We start from the raw sequence: 18847 nt of genomic DNA on the forward strand, positions 1-18847 counted from the left end.
GAGTGTACAAAACACCTGCTCTTTCCATGACATAGTCTGACCAGGTGAATCCAGGTGAAAGCTATGATCACTTATTGATGTCACTTGTTAAACCCACTTCAATCAGTGTAGATGAAAGGGAGGAGACAGGTTAAAGAAGGATTTTTAGAAAGCCTTAAGACAGTTGAGACATGGATTGTGTATGTGTGCCATTCAGAGGTTGAATGGACAATACAAAAGATGTATGTGCTTTTGAACAGGGTATGGTAGTAGGTGCCAGGCACACCGGTTTGTGTTAAGAATTGCAATGCTGCTTGGTTTTTCACACTCAACATTTTCCCGTGTGTATCAAGAATGGTCCACCACCCAAAGGACAACCAGCCAATTTGACACAACTGGGGTAAGAAAATAAGTTATCTAGATTTTTCAGCTCTTAGCAATTTTTGCCCAATCTCCAACCTTCCATTCGTACGCAAAATTCTGGAGAAATTGGTGTTCAATCAGCTAAATTATTTTTTAAGTTCCAACTGTATTAAAAAAAAAAATCTAATCTGTTTTTTGTGCCCAACACAGCCCAGAGACAGCCTTAGTTAATCTGGTAAATTGTCTTAGAGCCAACACAGATGCCAAACAGCTCTCTGTCCTTGTACTCTAAGATTTAAGTGCTGCATTCTACAATGATGACCATGATGTCCTTCTGGACAGACTGGAGAGGTGGGTTGGCCTCTCTGATCCAGTTCTAAGTTGGTTTAGGAACTATTTAACTGGTCAATAGTTTTTTTGTTTTTTTTGTCAGCCTAGGTGAACATAACTCATAGAAAATACATATTACGTGACGTTCCACAAGGTTTGATTTTGGGTCCGGTACTGTTCAGTTTTTATATATGTTATGCATTGGCAGCATTATCAGAAAGCACAGCATTGATTTTCACTACTACGCAGACGATACCCAACTTTTAATTTCTGTGTCACCAGAGGATTTTAGCTCCACAGATAAATTATTGGGCTGAATTAGTGATTTAAATACTTGGCTCACAACTTCCTCCAGCTAAATCAAGACAAGACCAAGGTACTTATTGTTGGAGCCAAAGCACAGAGAGAGAATCTAGCTGCACATTTTAATTCATGGGTAATAAAGATAAAAGACCAGATAAAAAACCTAGGTGTTATTTTAGATTCTGAACAAAATTTCGAATCACACATTAGGAATGTGACATATAGCTTTTTACCACCTGAGGAACATTTCCAAGGTGCGGCAGATTCTCTCTCAGGCTGATTTATTTTATTACAAGCAGGCTTGATGCTCTCCACTGTCTGGTCTTCCCAAGAAAACCATTGCTCAACTGCAAAACATAGAGAATGCTGCAGCATGGGTACTGACCAAGACCAGACAGAGAGCACACATTACATAGGTTTTAAGGTCTCTGCTCTGGCTGCCTGTGAGTTTTAGAATTCATTTAAAAAATATTCTATTGGTTTATAAATCAATTTACAATTGTGCTCCCCATTACATGTCACATGCTTTTAAGTAGGTTTCTCAGGTCCTTTGGCACTGGCCTTTTAACTATCCCAAAGCCTAGGACCAAGAGACATGGAGAGGCAGCCTTTAGTTTTGCCCCCAGCCTCTGGAATAGCCTGCCAGAGAACCTGAGGGGGGCAGAAACTGTGGACATATTTAAAGGAGATCTTAAAACACATATTTTTAGCTTTGCTTTTTCTTAGGGGGCTTTTTAGATGTTCAGTATGTGTTATTCATAATTTTTTTATATGGTGATTGTTGTTTAGTAAATATTTCAGCTTTTATTTTCATTGTTTTCGATTTGTTTTTCCTGTAAAGCACATTGTTGCATTCCACGTCTGAAATGTGCTGTATAAATAAAGCTTGAATTGATTTGGAGTCAACATGGGCCAGCAACCAAATTTTGGAAGGTGTTCTTAATGTTTTGTGTGTGTGTGTGTGTGTGTGTGTGTGTGTGTGTGTGTGTGTGTGTGTGTGTGTGTGTGTGTGTGTGAGTGAGACAGAGAAATATTATAAAATAGCTCGACAGGCCACTGGAGTGCTTTCAGCTCTGTGTCTGTCTGAGAGATTGTACAGGAGAACAGTAGATGAATTACCCAGGTCCTTGGGTTAAAGCTGAAGCATTACAAATTCATAGGCCAAGATTCTTCAGAGCAGGTTGATGATGGATCCTGTGCTAATAGATGTATAGTCCACGTGTTGGAGGGCGTCTAATAACTGAATGGATCATCATTATTACGCCACATTCACTCATAGAATTGGCAAATTACATTTTTATTAGACCTAGTACGATCCTCTGAGACTATAACTATTGATTGCCCTGTTGAAGTATTCAGTAGCTTTTTATCCTGTACCTATTGATGTAGAATACTGTACTAATTCATCAAACTTTTTTTGTGGTCAGGTGCCAGGGCAGCATGGCTGGCCATTGGATGTACACAGAGAGCTGATATTAATAATATGCATGTCAATCTCTCCTGGCTGAAAGTGGAGGAGAGATTGACTTCATCACTACTTTTTTTATTGAGAGTTATTGACATGTTGAATGCACCGAGCTGTCTGTCACACAGAACAGACTATGGGAGGCACACAGTGCTACATAGAGCCATGACTACATGGAACTCTATTCCACATCAAGTAACTGACGCAAGCAGTAAAATTACATTTAAAAATCAGATTAAAAACACCTTATGGAACAGCGGGGACTGTGAAGCAACACAAACATTGACACATGCGCGCGCACACACACACACACACACACACACGATAGCATATGCACTATACATACACATGGGTTTAGTACTGTAGATATGTGGTCGTGGTGGAGTAGGGGCCTGACGGCACACAGTATGTTGTGAAATTTGTGAATGTATTGCAATGTTTTTAAAATTGTATAAACTGCCTTCATTTTGCTGGACCCCAGGAAGAGTAGCTGCTGCTTTGGCAGCAGCGAATGGGGATCCATAATAAATACAAATACATACAAGTTGTGGTATTTATTATTTTGGGCATGAACTAACCCTAACGCTACACTGCTGAGTATAATCAGTTGACAAGCATGGTTTCAAAGCCTACTGTTTGATCTCCATGGATGGATCCCCACATCTTTAAATTAGTACCTGCCTCTGAGAAATTACAGTGTTGGGACTGTAGCATGTAAATAATAATTGAAGTGTACTGTTTATCCTTCTAGGGCATTTTGTGCGTTAAGGCCAAATCAAACAAACAAGCAAACGAGCGTGTACACGCTGGAATTAGAATGCACGGTAGTGAATGACAGAAAACAGACGAGCCGTGAGCGCCGTCAAAAGCAGCATGCGCTTCAAATTAGAAAGCAAGTCTATTTTTCTCACGTCTATGCGAAGCAATGCTCGTTTGCGTTTCATTTGATTTGGCCTTTAGGCCTAAATCCTTCTTTGACAATTATTAGGAAGTACTTATTCTGTCAGCCTTTTCTGTTACCGTGACAACTGTGTGCAGTAGTTCCATCAGCGTTTGATGATGAGCGTGCACTGCTCACGTGCACACGTCCCCAGAGACCACCTGCCTTCTGTCCTCACCGTGGAAGGGCTTTTCTCAATGACGGTCATTCACATTTTCAGCAAAGCAGTCTTGACACAGTGAGGCTTTTACATGTATTTCAACATGTTTTCGCAGTGGTTCTTTTCTTTACTTTTTCTCAAGGATAGAGTATTCCATGGGAAAATGGGTATGTTATGGATTTTTCTGTCATCTTAGTTAAGTTTAATGGGGACTTACTCCATCATTGCTCTCTGTCATCAAAATGACACTAAAGAAAGATCTATAACAACTGTAGTGGGATTCATTGCCAAATATTTCAGTCGGAGACTGTAATTGGCTCAGAAACATGTCATTCTGTCTCTCATTCCCCTGTCCTGGTATTGGACTTGGAGATCAAACCGTTTCTCTCTATACAGTACGGTTACTGTCAGCTTCACCCTCCTCCCCAAATGAGCTCCCCTGAGAGAGAATCTTATTCCTCTGCTCACTCCTGCTCATCCCCAAACACACTATATCTTTTCTCCATCTTCTCTTTCTCGCTCACATTCTCCTTCATTAAGTGCAGTTGCTATTTTCACTCACTCGCTTGTCAAATGAAATCACAGAATGGTTTTGGTACTGCATTGCTGTGCACTGGCTCCATCTGTTGGTGAGGACAGGAGCCCCCATCCACAGTTTAAAATATTCCCAAACCAAGTCCCCTTCATACAGTATCTCTGAAGTCTCCACCCATACAGTTGCTTTGGTGTTTTGTTGTTGTAAGTGAAGGAGAGATACACAGCCCTTTATCTGTCTTGGCTAACTGACAAGACAGATAAACTAACTAACCCCCCAGACAAAACAAACGAGATGACAAGTACGCCACTGTGAACTCCCCAAGGGCAGAGACCTGAGAAATGAAAGGATGTGGGATGTCTTTACCCTAACAAACAACTGGACAAGTACTCCACTGTTAACCATTGGAGGACAGAGAAATAAGAGATGTGGGGAAGCTGTTGGCTTGTGTGTATTCTCTGAGTATTCTTCAGCTCTCTCATCTCCCCTATCCCCCTGTCTCTCTCTCTTGCTCTCTCACTCTCTCTCTCTCTCTCTCTCCCTCCTCTCTCTACCTGGCGTCTCTCCAGCGGTTCCTCCATCTGATTACTGCTTGTCTCTATAGAGATCTATAAGTAACATTTACTTACTATTGTTCAGAGATAATGGGGGTTGCCTGCTGGGAGCAGAAAGAGAAAAACCGCAGCATTATACTGTAAGGCAGCCGTGCTGGAAGAAATATGATATGAATATGATGAACTAGATCCAGGTTAATGCTGGGTTGAAATTGACATAGATGAGTTGATTAGAGCCATTTGATTGATTGATTGATTGATTGATATATCCTAATCTCTCGTGGACAGACGTACATAACATGTGTCTAGTAGCTGACGCAGTTACGCAACATTTGGTTCTGCGTTTCCAAGATTACTTCATACAAATACAAAAAAAAAAAAAACATTTTTACAGCACATCTATTTTACAATAGGTGAATCCTGTGGTAACTTGAATCTGGACTAACGGAGCCTTCCATGGAGAGAGCTGTTTTCTATTGTGTTCCACAAGGTGCTGACAGACACAGTGTTGTGATCTCTGGCCCAACGTAGAGCCAGAGGACTGGGCTAGGGAGCTTTAGTGAGGCCTGTACAGGACACAAGGCCCAGAGGAAAGAGAGGGAGGTGGAGGTTTCCTGGAAGCCTGATGATACTGACAGCGTTTTCCGCTAGCGATTACCATGGTTTCCGTTTCAGATTATACAATCGCATGCAGGGATGAGTTTTTCCTCTCCATTCATACGCTACAGAAGTGGTTTGAGTCAAACCAGTTATTAAGATCGAAATATAATGCTTATTACAAGCCAATCTAGATTGCAATACATTATTTAGTACGAGGAATCAGTCCAGATTCAGTCAGTATAAATTTATAATACAGTTGTTTCAGAGTGTTGTCTGGCAAAGCTCAGATTTCCCCTCTGGTCCTGTCATGTGTAGTGGAGAAAGAGAGCGAGAGAGGCATGGAAACAGGTGTGGTGACCTTGCAGCCGTTGCAACAAACTGATTCTGGACAGACACGTCCCCAATGTGCCCGAGATCAACGCAACAGCTGAATAAATGCACTGAAAGAGAGAGAGAGGGATGAAGGGGTAGAGAGAAAACAGTTGAGTGTATGAGAGAAAGATTGTGGTATGAAAGTAGACAGAGAAAGAGAGAGAAGGCAAGATTGACAGAGCAGCTGAGAGAGAGAGAGAGAGAGAGAGAGAGAGCGAGAGCGGTTAGGGGGAGGGCGCAGGGAGAGACTCTCCTTTTCATTGACATTCAAAGGAATGTGCTGATGACTAAAGAATGAATCAGTCCGATAGAGGTTCCTGCCTGGTGCTCCATGTCTCTTAACCCCAGGCAGCCTACACTACAGCACTATATCCCAGCTCTATCCACCTCTCCTCTGCTAGCCTAGCAGCCTGTTTATCGATCTCAGCTCTACGTAGATCAACGAGCCTGCCTTATAGTGCAGGGGCTCTCAGCTCCACCTGAACTCTCTCTGTCTCTGTCTCCTCGACACTCGACACAGAGGTGGCAGATATATGAAGGCTCAGGTAGGTGGGCACATGTATGGTGTCTGTCTGTTGCTGTCAGTGTGTGTTTGATGGTTGCTTGCAGTACCTACCTGGCTGCAGTAGTGGTATGTATAAGCGGTGTTGTTGTGCTGACTAAGTCAATGTGTGGCAGTGAGGAGGGATGCAGACAATGGATCCAGAGCTGCAGCTGAGAGCAGAGGCTGCCATGTCAATGGATCGAACGGTACGCCGGAGTGCCGGCTCCACTTCTCTGCTCTGTAGTCTGATGTCATGGTCACGCTGATGCATGTCCCCTGGAGGTAGAGAAGAGAAGGGGGAAAAAAGATAGAGAGAGAAGTTTTGTGTGTATGTGCATATGTTTTATTTAACATAAGTGTGTGTTCTTGTCTGAACAGAGATGGTTTGTGAGGATATGTTTGGCCCTGTAGATCTGTGGCTATTCTGTCCTTTGCTCTCTGTCTCGCTGTAGACCAGATACGGGCAACTGGTGGCCGGCAGGCAACTGCCCTCCCCCCACCCCTTTTGTAGGCTGGTGGACCAATTTTACCCCCCCAAAAATAAATTAGATATACAGTGGCAAGAAAAAAAGTATATGAACTTTTGGAATTTCCTGGATTTCTGCATTAATTGGATATAAAATTTGATCTGATCTTCATCTAAGTCACAACAATAGACAAACACAGTCTTCTTAAACTCATAGCACACAAACAATTCATGTCTTTATTGAACACACCGTGTAAACATTCACAGTGTAGGGTGGGGAAAGTATGTGAACCCTTGGATTTAATAACTGGTTGACCCTCCTTTGGCAGCAATAAACTCAACCAAACTTTTTCCTGTAGTTGCTGATCAGACCTGCACAACGGTCAGGAGGAATTTTACAAAACTGTTTCAGTTCAGCAATATTCTTAGGATGTCTGGTGTGAACGGTCATGTTACAGCATTTCGGGTTGAGGTCAGGTTGAGGTCAGGACTCTGACTGGGCCACTCCAGAAGGTGTATTTTATTCTGTTGAAACATTTCTGTTGTTGATTTACTTCTGTATTTTGGGTCGTTGTCCTGTTGTATCACCCAACTTCTGTTGAGCTTCAATTGGCGGACAGATAGCCTTACATTCTCCTGCAAAACGTATTGATAAACTTGGGAATTCATTGTTCTGTCGATGATAGCAAGCCGTCCAGGCCCTGAGGAGGCAAAGCAGCCCCAAACCATGACTCTCCCTCCACCATACTTTACAGTTGGGATGAGGTTTTGATGTTGGTGTCCTGTGCCTTTTTTTCTCCACACATAGTGTTGTGTTCCTTCCAAACAACTCAACTTTAGTTCAATCTGTCCACAGAATATTTTGCCAGAAGCGCTGTCTGCGAATTTCAGACAGCAGTGGCTTCTTCCGTGGTGTCTTCCCATGAGCACCATTCTTGTTTAGTGTTTTACGTATCGTAGACTCGTCAACAGAGATGTTAGCATGTTCCAGAGATTTATGTAAGTCTAGCTGACACTCTAGGATTCTTCTTAACCTCATTGAGCATTCTGCGCTGTGCTCTTGCAGTCATCTTTGCAGGACGGCCACTCCTAGGAAGAGTAGCAACAGCGCTGAACATTCTCCATTTATAGACAGTTTGTCTTACCGTGGACTGATGAACATCAAGGCTTTTAGAGATACTTTTGTAACCTTTTCCAGCTTTATGCAAGTCAACAATTCTTAGTCTTAGGTCTTCTGAGGTCTATTTTGTTGGAGGCATGGTTCACATCGGGCAATGCTTCTTGTGAATAGTGTTTTTTATAGGGCAGGGCAGCTCTAACCAACATCTCCAATCTCGTCTCATTGATTGGACTCTAGGTTAGCTGACTCCTGACTCCAATTAGCTTTTGAAAAAGTCATTAGCCTAGGGGTTCACACACTTTTTCCAACCTACACTGTGAATGTTTAAATTATGTATTCAATATAGACACGAAAAATACAATAATTTGTGTTACTAGTTTAAGCACACTGTGTTTGTCTATTGTTGTGACTAAGATGAAGATCATATCGAATTGTATGACTCATTTATTTAGGAATCCAGGTAATTCCAAAGGGTTCACATACCCTTTCTTGCCACTGTGTGTATATGTATATACAGTACCAGTCAAAAGTTTGGACACAGCTACTCATTGAAGGGCTTTTCTTTATTTTTACTATTTTCTACATTGTAGAATAATAGTGAAGACATCAAAACTATGAAATAACACATACGGAATCATGTAGTAACCAAAAAAAGTGTTAAACAAATCAAAATATTCTTCAAAGTAGCCTCCCGTTGCCTTGATAACAGCTTTGCACACTCTTGGCATTCTCTCAACCAGCTTCACCTTGAATGCTTTTCCAACAGTTCCCACATGCTGAGCACTTGGCTGCTTTTCCTTCACTCTGCGGTCCAACTCATCCCAAATCATCTCAATTGGGTTGAGGTTGGGTGATTGTGGAGGCCAGGTCATCTGATGCAGCACTCCTTCACTCTCCTTCTTGGTCAAATAGCCCTTACACAGCCTGGAGGTGTGTTGGGTCATTGTCCTGTTGAAAAGCAAATCATAGTCCCGCTAAGAGCAAACCAGATGGGATGGCGTAACACTGCAGAATGCTGTGGTAGCCATGCTGGTTGTGTGCCTTGAATTCTAAATAAATCACAGACATTGTCACCAGCAAAGCACCCCCACACCATAACACCACCTCCCCCATGCTTCATGGTGGGAACCACACATGCAGAGATCATCCGTTCACCTACTCTGCGTCTCACATAGGCACGGCGGTTGGAACCAAAAATCTCAAATTTGAAGTCATCAGACCAAAGGACAGATTTCCACTGGTCTAATGTCCATTGCTCATGTTTCTTGGCCAAAGCAAGTCCCTTGTTCTTATTGGTGTCCTTTAGTAGTGTTTTCTTTGCATCAATTTGTGCATGAAGGCCTGATTCACACAGTCTCCTCTGAACAGTTGATGTTGAGATGTGTCTGTTACTTGAACTCTGTAAAGGAGAGATAACTCTGGGTCTTTCATTTCTGTGGCGGTCCTCATGAGAGCCATTTTCATTATAGCGCTTGATGGTTTTTGCGACTGCACTTGAAGAAACTTTCAAAGTTCTTGAAATGTTCCGGATTGACTGACCTTCATTTCTTGGTAACGATGGACTGTCATTTCTCTTTGCGAGACACTGTAGCACCTCATGAGTTTTTGTGGCCCCCACCCCTATCAAAGTTTCCCTGCTGTAGACCAATTGTTATTCCCTCCTGTCCTATCTATGCTGGATCTTCCTTCCTGTCCTGTCTATGATGGACCAGAGCAGCCATGTCTCCCCAGCCAGCCCAGCTCTCCCCTCTGACTCACTGCAGAGCTCCAGGGTGATTCATCTCGATCAGCACCCGGCAGCACCCTATTAGCATATTTTCAATTAAACCTGTAGCGGACAGGATGGGACCCTCTGACTGCACATCGATTCTTCCTCAATTGTTCCTGCGGATGCAAGCGAGGCAGTGTTGGTTATAACAGACCCCTGCCTGTTTTTCGCCGTTCACTCAGAGCTACTGATCTGCACTCATTAAGAGCTGTTTACAAAATGGATGGCCTACCAGAGCAAATTAAACGCACAGAGCTGTGAGTGGTCTCTCTCTCTCTCTCTCTCTCTCTCTCTCTCTCTCTCTCTCTCTCTCATCAGTCATATGGCAGAATGGAGGTTGGGAAAACTACAGTACTGTATGCATGGATTGTTTCCATGCCGTGTTGTGTACTTCCTCCCCTTACTAGCCACTCCTCCTCCCTCGTTCTCTCACTTGATCTTGCTCTCTCTCGCTCTATCCCATCAAGACATTCTTTGTTGTTTTGTTGTCTTTTGGGGGGTGAGTTTTGTTTTTCTGCTAGAGATCGTAATGAAACACAGAATTCCCCTCAGGATCATTAGTCAGAATTCAGAGTTATGAATCCCAGGTGTTTTCTCCACATTCCATTGCATGTTTATGCACTGAATAAAATGGACCCCTAAATAAAGATGTTGGAAATGACAGTGCACAACACTGTTTTCTGCTCTGTATTCAGCAGGGTGTAGTGAAGCGAGCAGGGATACTCTGTTGCTGCCTCTATAAAGTATTATTTACCTCAAGATCAACCCTCTGCTTAAAACAACTTAACCTTGTGACTGCACAAGTCAATGCTGACATACTTAACCTTCAGACCTAGGGACCGATAAAGTGGGCTTGTCACCCTCACACTGGCCCTCCTGTTCAGCTCTCCTGGCAGTAAAGACTGGTCTCTCAGCTCTGTGGTTCTGCTATGCGTCTATAGTACACGTGTGTGGATTGGAAAGGGTAATATCCTGGCTGTCAGGGAGGCTGGCGTGAAAGCACACCTGAGCTGTGCCTGTGTGGTGTCTGTGTACCAGCTTAGTTTCTCCTCTCCTTTAGCTCTGGCTAGCATCACCATGGAGAGAGTAAACATACGTTTTTGGGCGTTTTCAGATTTTTTTTATCTGCTAACTTTTTCTTTTTTTTTTTACAAAAAGAGGAATCTAAAACTTCACTGTGTGAGGTGTATTTCCAATTGGAGACCTTCCTATCTAAAACAGGACTTAACACTTCCGAAGGTTGAAGCGGATCCCTTTTGGCACAAACATAATACCTTTTGATTTGGACTGCCTCTACCTAAGTCTGAACAGCCCATCCTTTGTTTCAAAACTAACATGACATCTAAGACAGGAGAATAACAAGCGTTTGACAAGGACAAGGAGATAAAGGGGAAAGTGGCATGAAGAAAGTCATGTAATCTGTGTTTCCACAGTAGATACTAAGGTTGTACATTGTGAGAAAACAGACTTCGCCATTAGAGAAAACACTCTCTGAAATGGCTCCTGTTGGTTTATGTCACTCAGAGATTACATTTAGGAGTGTCTGGTGCCATTTTGTGTGGTATCACAGTGGGAATGACTTGTGAAAAAAGCTACTTTTTCCGAGTGGCACCTCAGGTTTGGAAGAAGGTCATTGGATTAGAATGACTGCGTATCGTTGATGACTGAATTCAGTTTGGGTTTTATAGTAGTAGCCACTTTAACTTAAGAGACTGGTTGATTATATTAAATGTACTTACAGTTAAAGTTAGCCTTGTACGAACCATCCTGATCTCGTAAGCTCACATTCTGTTTCGCTACAGAATGTGAGCTCGCAAGATCAGGATGGTTCGTACCAGGCTAACTTTAACTGTAAGTACATTTAAAATAAAGTATCTTATGATTCAACTAATTCACTGTAAATCCTTCACACCTATACATCTCTACCCCAGTTGAAGGAGCCAAACTGATCCCTCAACTCCTCCAGTTGATTGACAGCTGTGTATCCCTTGACTCTGGTCTGTTTTTTTTTGTTCATGTTTAATTTAACCTTTATTTAACTAGGCAAGTCAGTTAAGAACACATTTTTATTTACAATGAAGGCCTACCCCGGCCAAACCCGGACGACGCTGGGCCAATTGTGCGCCGCCCTAAGGGACCGTCAATCACAGCCGGATGTGATGCATTCTTGATTCAAACCAGGGACTGCAGTGACGCCTCTTGCACTGAGATGCAGTGCCTTAGACCGCTGCGCCACTCGGGAGCAGGGGTCATTCAGACTGCGGATGAGGCCCACTACCCTTGAATTGACCAGAGTTTTATCCTCTGGTTATCCTGTAGGCTAGGAGAACTGGGCCTGGGGGCTTCTAATGAGTAATTTAGGGGCTACGGGTCAATAGACTCTGCAGCCCACCAAGACCAGGGATGTGCATGCCGTCATTAAAGCAGTAAGCCTTATGGAGCATATATCACACTGCCCAGGATAAGGCCGAGACAGCGGACAGGTTGACACTCTGGCTGTAATCCATTTCTCCGTAATGACTGTAATTTTTGTAATTCATTCTGAAGGACCTAATTGGGGTTGGAATGTTGTGAGCTGAGCTGTGTGTTGATGTATTGTGGGTGTGTGAATGTTGAATGTTTTTTCTCGCTCCATTCCGAACAAATGGCTTCCATCCCTATTGACTTTCAATAGGATGTCGGATGAGATCCAGGAGATTGTGGTTCTGAGTGGATTTAATGGACACGAAACAAAGTTAGTCTGTGTCAGGTCTTTGTCGTTGATAATTGTAAATTAATCCATGTGTCCTACATAGGACTATCCCCCCTTCTAGTAAATACCTTTTCACTATCTCAAACTGAAGCGTCGAGGCTGCCGAAACATAAAACTTTATAATTAATGTATTATATACATTGCCACTCCCTGCCTGTGGCATGGCGGGGGTCTTGACATGCAGTTCTCACAAACGTATAAAAAGAGGGCTATCCTTCCTGTCAGCTTGGAGGGGTTTTGTGAGTATGGAGAGACAGTAGATGTGCTGACTTGCACTCTTCCAGGACTTGCTGGAAATGAAGTATGAATGGAATGTGCATACTCAGGATATCTGGTTCCACTGGAATGTGTCGACATGAATACATTTCTTGACACTTGTGACCTGCAGAAAAGTTTGCTTAGTTGCTCATATTCACATAGGGGAAAAAAAAAACATTTAGTGAGAGCGAAAAAATAAAACGTATGACTGGTTAAATCTTAGTTGCCCAGATGAAGTATGTTTTTTTTCCCCCCCAAAGGACACTTTGTTTCCATGTTGTTTTACCTAGTGACCTATTCTATGTCCATTGTTAGCTACGACAAACCCAAGGCTTTACAAATGGAGGAATTTCAGCAGAGGCTACGGACAAAAGTAATGAATAATTTATCTCCTAATTTCCCCTTCATTGTTGAGATGCTTTCAAGCAAACATTTCAGTTAATATTTAAATACTAATGATCCAGGTCCCTTTGCAGTTGGAAAAAAAAATGCAAACGTCCCAGGTTACCATCACCAGTAAACTGATAGGCCTACGCTGACAGTTTTCAGAGGTATGTTCTGTGATAGGGGTTTGGATTTGGTGGTTGTTTTCCACTCAGATCTGCAGAGTTTTGGAAAAGAGAAGACGCTAGAAACTGGGCAGGATTTCCTTTAGTTAACACATTTTGAGGACATTGCAGTTTCCCCGAACACCAACACACTGCTTTCAGGGGTCAAACTATAGCTATCTGGCTGTCCAATGGAAGCCTGTCCTTAAGCCTATAGTTTAGTTTCGTACTACTCCAGTGTTTGTTACAGTATCATTATATGAGGGCCTGCTGGACACCTTTTGGGATCCCCACTCATACATTCAACATTTTTGTCATTTAACAGACACTTTTATCCAGGGCGACAAGGTTAATATTGTGTGGAATATATTCCCTTTTTCTTCAAGTTGAGATCTAACTGTACATCCCAAATCACTGTGATATAGTGTTCCTTATCTCAGCCTTCCCATCCTTTGCACGACATTAAGTGATTGTCACTCAGTGCTAATCACCTTCTCGGTCATTATCTTGACTAGCCCCGTGGCTGCAGTCGCTCCTTACAGCTGGCCTTAATCATTTAGTACAAAGTGCTTTCTCCAAAAACAACTTTATGGGAAATGAATTATTGTACTACTGTCTACAGCCAAATGAGGAGGTCGTTAATGTGAAATATCATCAGTGTTCTCACTTTCAGAAGGAGCAGAAAGTAGGAGAGCGAAATTAAAAAGTAATTCCGCACAGCTCTCATACTCTCAACCTTTGCCTGTGTCAACTTTATGTGTGTAATTTCTTTCTCTTAAAGAAACCCGTGTAATATACAGTATATTATTTGGCGCAGGTCTTTGACAGCATGACACGTCCTCTAGCCTCGCCACAGGGCAGGCCCTGTTTTTCTCTGTCTGTATTTTCCCCTAATCAAACATGGAAAATGTATGATGCAGCAGGCAGCATGAGAAAGGCTTGCTTTATGCCCTGTGCCAACACAAACAATGGTCAGCGCCAGTGCAGACGGCCGGACAGGGAGGTGCTCCTCTAGGGCTCAATAGCTCCAGTGTCTCTTTCCGGGGGTGCTGGGATGCTACAGAGACACTGTAGTCACTTCCAGGGTAGAGCAGGGGAGCACACAGTGGGTTAGCAGATCTAGCAGACCTCCAGCAGAAGCCCAGGGCTGAGGGAGCAGGCTCCAGAGAGCAGGAGAGGGAGAGAACAGGACACACAACACAGAGGGAAGGTCTGGAGAAGTGATTAGCTGGATGTGGTTTGGAAGGTGAGTGAGTGAGGGGGAATGTGAAGGGGCTCTCTTTCTCGCTTACTCTTTTCAACCTCCTTGTAATACTTACATGGTACGGGCATACTTCAAAAAAAGAATTATTTTTTACCTTGTGACTGTTTGATCAGTGATGCGATTAACCGATAGTGCAAGCAGATTAAACGGACAACAGCTGTTGTTGTGAGCCATACAGTCAATTTGCACAAATCAACAGCATCATTCGATTTCACTTTGCTTTTGTGTCTCTAATTTGATTGCATAGACAGGCATGCTTGTCAATGGCCCAAAACAAACACAGGCCAGTTATTATATCAAGAGCTTTTCGACTCACACAGTTTGTGCTTGGAGGACAGGTATCAGGTTTCAATCTATTTCTGGCACCGTCAGAAGCAGACAGTTTTTACCCTCTGATATATCAAAGCCATTGAAAATCCATTTAGGAAACAGACAAAGGAAGGAGAGCCGAAGGAGGTGTCTCTTACAATGTTTGGCCTTCGCTTTACGGACGGGGAGTCTGTCTGATGATGGATTGGTCACCATGGTGCAGTTAGACCAGGAAGCAGATGTCAACCCTTAGAACCCAAAGCTGTAGTTGGGTTCTAAGGGTTCCACAGTGTTTGGCTGCTGAAGGATAGTCAGGGAGTTCTCCATTTTATCCTGTAGATTAGAAATGTTTGAAATGTACTGCAGATGTTTTATTGTTGTGACATACAGTAATAATGCAACTGTAGTTCTATTTTTCCAGTACCAGAAAACGATGAGACTCAGTTTGATCATGTTTAGAAATTGTAACCGTGTAGGCCTGCCATGTACTGCTTTGATGTTTGATGTTCTGATTAAATTCAACATGAAATAAGCATCAAGCATTCTGTGAACTATAAGCAGTCAAGTCAATTGACCATCTTAACATGACGTAGGACACACATGCCTCTATGCACTGCTTCAAATAGAATGGTGCACCACTAACCGTCTTAACTCACTAGCAAAAGCAGGCCAGTGTCTTATTCCATCCTGTGGATCTTTGAATAACTCTATCTCCTTGATTCCACCCTCCCTCCTCCCGCCATTGTTCACAGAGACACCTGACCTCCTTGTCCTATGACTTCATGATCTTCGCTCAGCTCTCCCTCAGGGTCGCTGTGTGTGTGGCTGTTTATACATATGCCTCTATGCACTTACTATGCCTCTATGCACTGCCTTGCTATGTTGTTGTATTAGGTCTCTTCATGTAGTGTTGTGTTGTCTCTCTTGTTGTGATGTGATATTTATATTGTATTTATTTTTAATCCCAGGCCCCCGTCCCTGTAGGAGACCTTTTGCCTTTTGGTAGGCCGTCATTGTAAATAAGAATTTGTTCTTAACTGACTTGCCTAGTTAAATAAAGGTTAAATACATAAATAAAAAATTATAGGAAGATAACAGAAAGTACTGCAATAACATATCTGGCCAGCAGGTGGCCCTATCACTCTGGACCAGGGATGGGTAACTGGCGGGCCCCACCCCCATCAAAGTGTCATGCACTCTGTGTGGCTAGCCCTTAACCACGGATCTAGGATCCGATTACTCTACCCCAATCCTAATTTAGCCATTAGGGCGATGAAAACATATCTGTCCCTGCACAAGTGGTTAGGGATAATTCTGTGTCATGCACTCCAGTTGCCATTCTGTGTATTTATATTCTCCGTGGTCACTCACGCTGGGGGTAATCTGAGCACAGTTCTGTATGTAATGGCCGACCATTAGGGATACTCTTAACTGTAATGGCAATACTCTATCTGAGCCTAGTAATGTGTCGTATCTCCTTGCTGTGCCCTACAAGTAGACCCATTTCAATGGAATTTCATCACTGAGCATTAGACAAAAAACATTCTTCTACTAGGTAGAAATCTGACAAGGTAAAAATCTGTCGTTCTGCCTCTGACCAAGGCAGTTAAATTCTCATTGCAAATAAGAATTTCTTCTTAACTGACTTGCCTAGTTAAATAAAGGTTAATAAAAAATATAAAAAAACAAGTACCAGCATTCTCTGGGTAGAGGTGGTGGTGAATTGTTCATTTCCCTGACAGTGTGTTTACCACAGTGGTCTTTAACTAGCCTCTCGAAGTACTCCATGATGATGGAAGTGAGTGCTACGGGTCAATAGTCATTCAGTTCAGTTACATTTACATTTTAGTCATTTAGCAGACGCTCTTATCCAGAGCGACTTACAGTTACTTTCCCTTTCTTGGGCACGGGGATGATAGTGGACATCTTGAAGCAGGTGGTGATAACAGCTTGAGCTAGAGAGAGATTGAAAATGTCTGAAAAGCTAGCTAGCTGTTTGAATAACTTACATACAGTTGAAGTCGGAAGTTTACATACACCTCAGCCAAATACATTTAAACTTAGGTTTTCACAATTCCTGACATTTAATCCTAGTAAAAAATCCCTGTCTTAGGTCAGTTAGGATCATCACTTTATTTTAAGAATGTGAAATGTCAGAATAATAGTAGAGAGCATGATTTATTTCAGCTTTTATTTCTTTCATCACATTCCCAGTGGGTCAGAAGTTTAGATACACTCAATTAGTATTTGGTAGCATTGCCTTTAAATTGTTTAACTTGGGTTAAATGTTTCATGTAGCCTTCCACAAGCTTCCCACAATAAATTGGGTGAATTTTGGCCCATTCCTCCTGACAGAGCTGGTGTAACTGAGTCAGGTTTGTAGGCCTCCTTGCTCGCACACACTTTTTCAGTTCTGCCCACAAATGTTCTATGGGATTGAGGTCAGGGCTTTGTGATGGCCACTCCAGTACCTTGACTTTGTTGTCCTTAAGCCATTTTGCCAACTTTGGAAGTATGCTTGTGGTCATTGTCTATTTGGAAGACCCATTTGCAGCCAAGCTTTAACTTCCTGACTGATGTCTTGAGATGTTGCTTCAATATATCCACATAATTTTCCTCCTCATGATGCCATCTATTTTGTGAAGTGCACCAGTTTCTCCTGCAGCAAAGCACCCCCACAACATGATGCTGCCATCCTCGTGCTTCACGGTTGGGATGGTGTTCTTCGGCTTGCAAGCCTCCCACTTTTTCCTCCAAACATAACGATGGTCATTATTGCCAAACAGTTCTATTTTTGTTTCATCAGCCCAGAAGACATTTCTCCAAAAAGTACGATCTTTGTCCTCATGTGCAGTTGCAAACCATAGTCTGGCTTTTTTATGGCGGTTTTGGAGCAGTGGCCTCTTCCTTGCTGAGCGGCCTTTCAGGTTATGTCGCTATAGGACTCATTTTACTGTGGATATAGATACTTTTGTACCCGTTTCCTCCAGCATCTTCACAAGATCCTTTGCTGTTGTTCTGGGATTGATTTGCACTTTTCGCTCCACTGTACGTTCATCTCTAGGAGACAGAATGTGTCTTCTTCCTGAGCGGAATGATGGCTGCGTGGTCCCATGGTGTTTATACTTGCGTAATATTGTTTGTACAGATGAACATGGTACCTTCAGGCATTTGGAAATTGCTCCCAATGATGAACCAGACTTGTGGATTTCTTTTGATTTTCTCATGATGTCAAGCAAAGAGGCACTGAGTTTGAAGGTAGGCCTTGAAATACATCCACAGCCATGACATCATTTTCTGCAATTTTCCAAGCTGTTTAATTAAAGGCACAGTCAACTTAGTGTATGTAAACTTCTGGCCCACTGGAATTGTGATACAGTGAATTATAAGTGAAATAATCTGTCTGTAAACAATTGTTGGAAAAATGTCATGTGTCATGCACAAAGTAGATGTCCTAACCGACTTGCTTAATTAAACTATAGTTTGTTAACAAGAAATATGTGGAGTGGTTGAAAAACGAGTTTTAATGACTCCAACCTAAGTGTATGTATACTTCTGACTTCAACTGTACATCCTCCATGGAGAACGTAAGGGCATAGCCCTCCTTGTCATCAGGGGCTCTCCTCGGCAGCTCAGAGTAGTTTGCTTGAATTTTGAGAAAAAGGTGTTAACTCATCCGGTAAGGCTGCGTTGCTGTCCAGAATGTGACTGGCTTTCTGTTTATAATCCGTGATCATTAGAAGCCCCTGTCACATACACCTTGTGTCTGACCCACTGAATTGCTCCTCCACTTTGTCCCTATACTTGTGTCTCGCCATCTTCATGCTTCTACACCTGCATTGCTTGCTGTTTGGGGTTTTAGGCTGGGTTTCTGTACAGCACTTTGACATCAGCTGATGTAAGAAGGGTTTTATAAATACATTTGATTGATTGATTCATCGATCTGCGTAGGTTGTATTTGTACTGTTTAACTATACTCCTTCAGTTTCCAGACAAGGCTGCCATGTGATCAAAACAGTTTTGGAGCATGGATTCTGATTGGTCAGACCAGCGTGGTACAGACCTGACCGCTGGAACATCCCTCTGGAGTCTTTATTTGTCGGTGGGGAGGAGCAAAATGGAGTCATGGTCAGATTTGCCAAGAGTAGGACGGGAGATGGCCTTATACCCTTGTCGAAAAGACACGGCTATAATGGGGTGGTCATTTTGGACCGGGA

General features: G+C 42.7%; 1 protein-coding gene across 8 annotated transcripts in view; it reads left to right on the top strand.

Moving 5' to 3' along the window:
- Nucleotides 1–18847, top strand: part of LOC106571902 (IQ motif and SEC7 domain-containing protein 1) — a 191660-nt gene that overhangs the window by 135526 nt on the left and 37287 nt on the right. The window contains exons 1-2 of one of the 8 annotated variants that reach the window (XM_045695922.1): nt 5867–6146; nt 6280–6351. The exons of 5 other annotated variants lie outside the window; for them this stretch is intronic. Coding sequence is in view for 1 of the 3 variants with exons in the window: in XM_014145448.2 (XP_014000923.1) it covers nt 14290–14303 (14 nt within the window). In the remaining 2 variants the exon portion in view is untranslated. Of the gene's footprint in view, nt 1–5866; nt 6147–6279; nt 6352–13969; nt 14304–18847 lie in introns of those variants that run through there. 2 more of the 8 variants (XM_045695920.1, XM_014145448.2) reach the window with 2 other exon arrangements.

The sequence above is a fragment of the Salmo salar genome, chromosome ssa15 (genome assembly GCF_905237065.1).
Source record: "Salmo salar chromosome ssa15, Ssal_v3.1, whole genome shotgun sequence".
Classification (NCBI taxonomy): domain Eukaryota; kingdom Metazoa; phylum Chordata; class Actinopteri; order Salmoniformes; family Salmonidae; genus Salmo; species Salmo salar.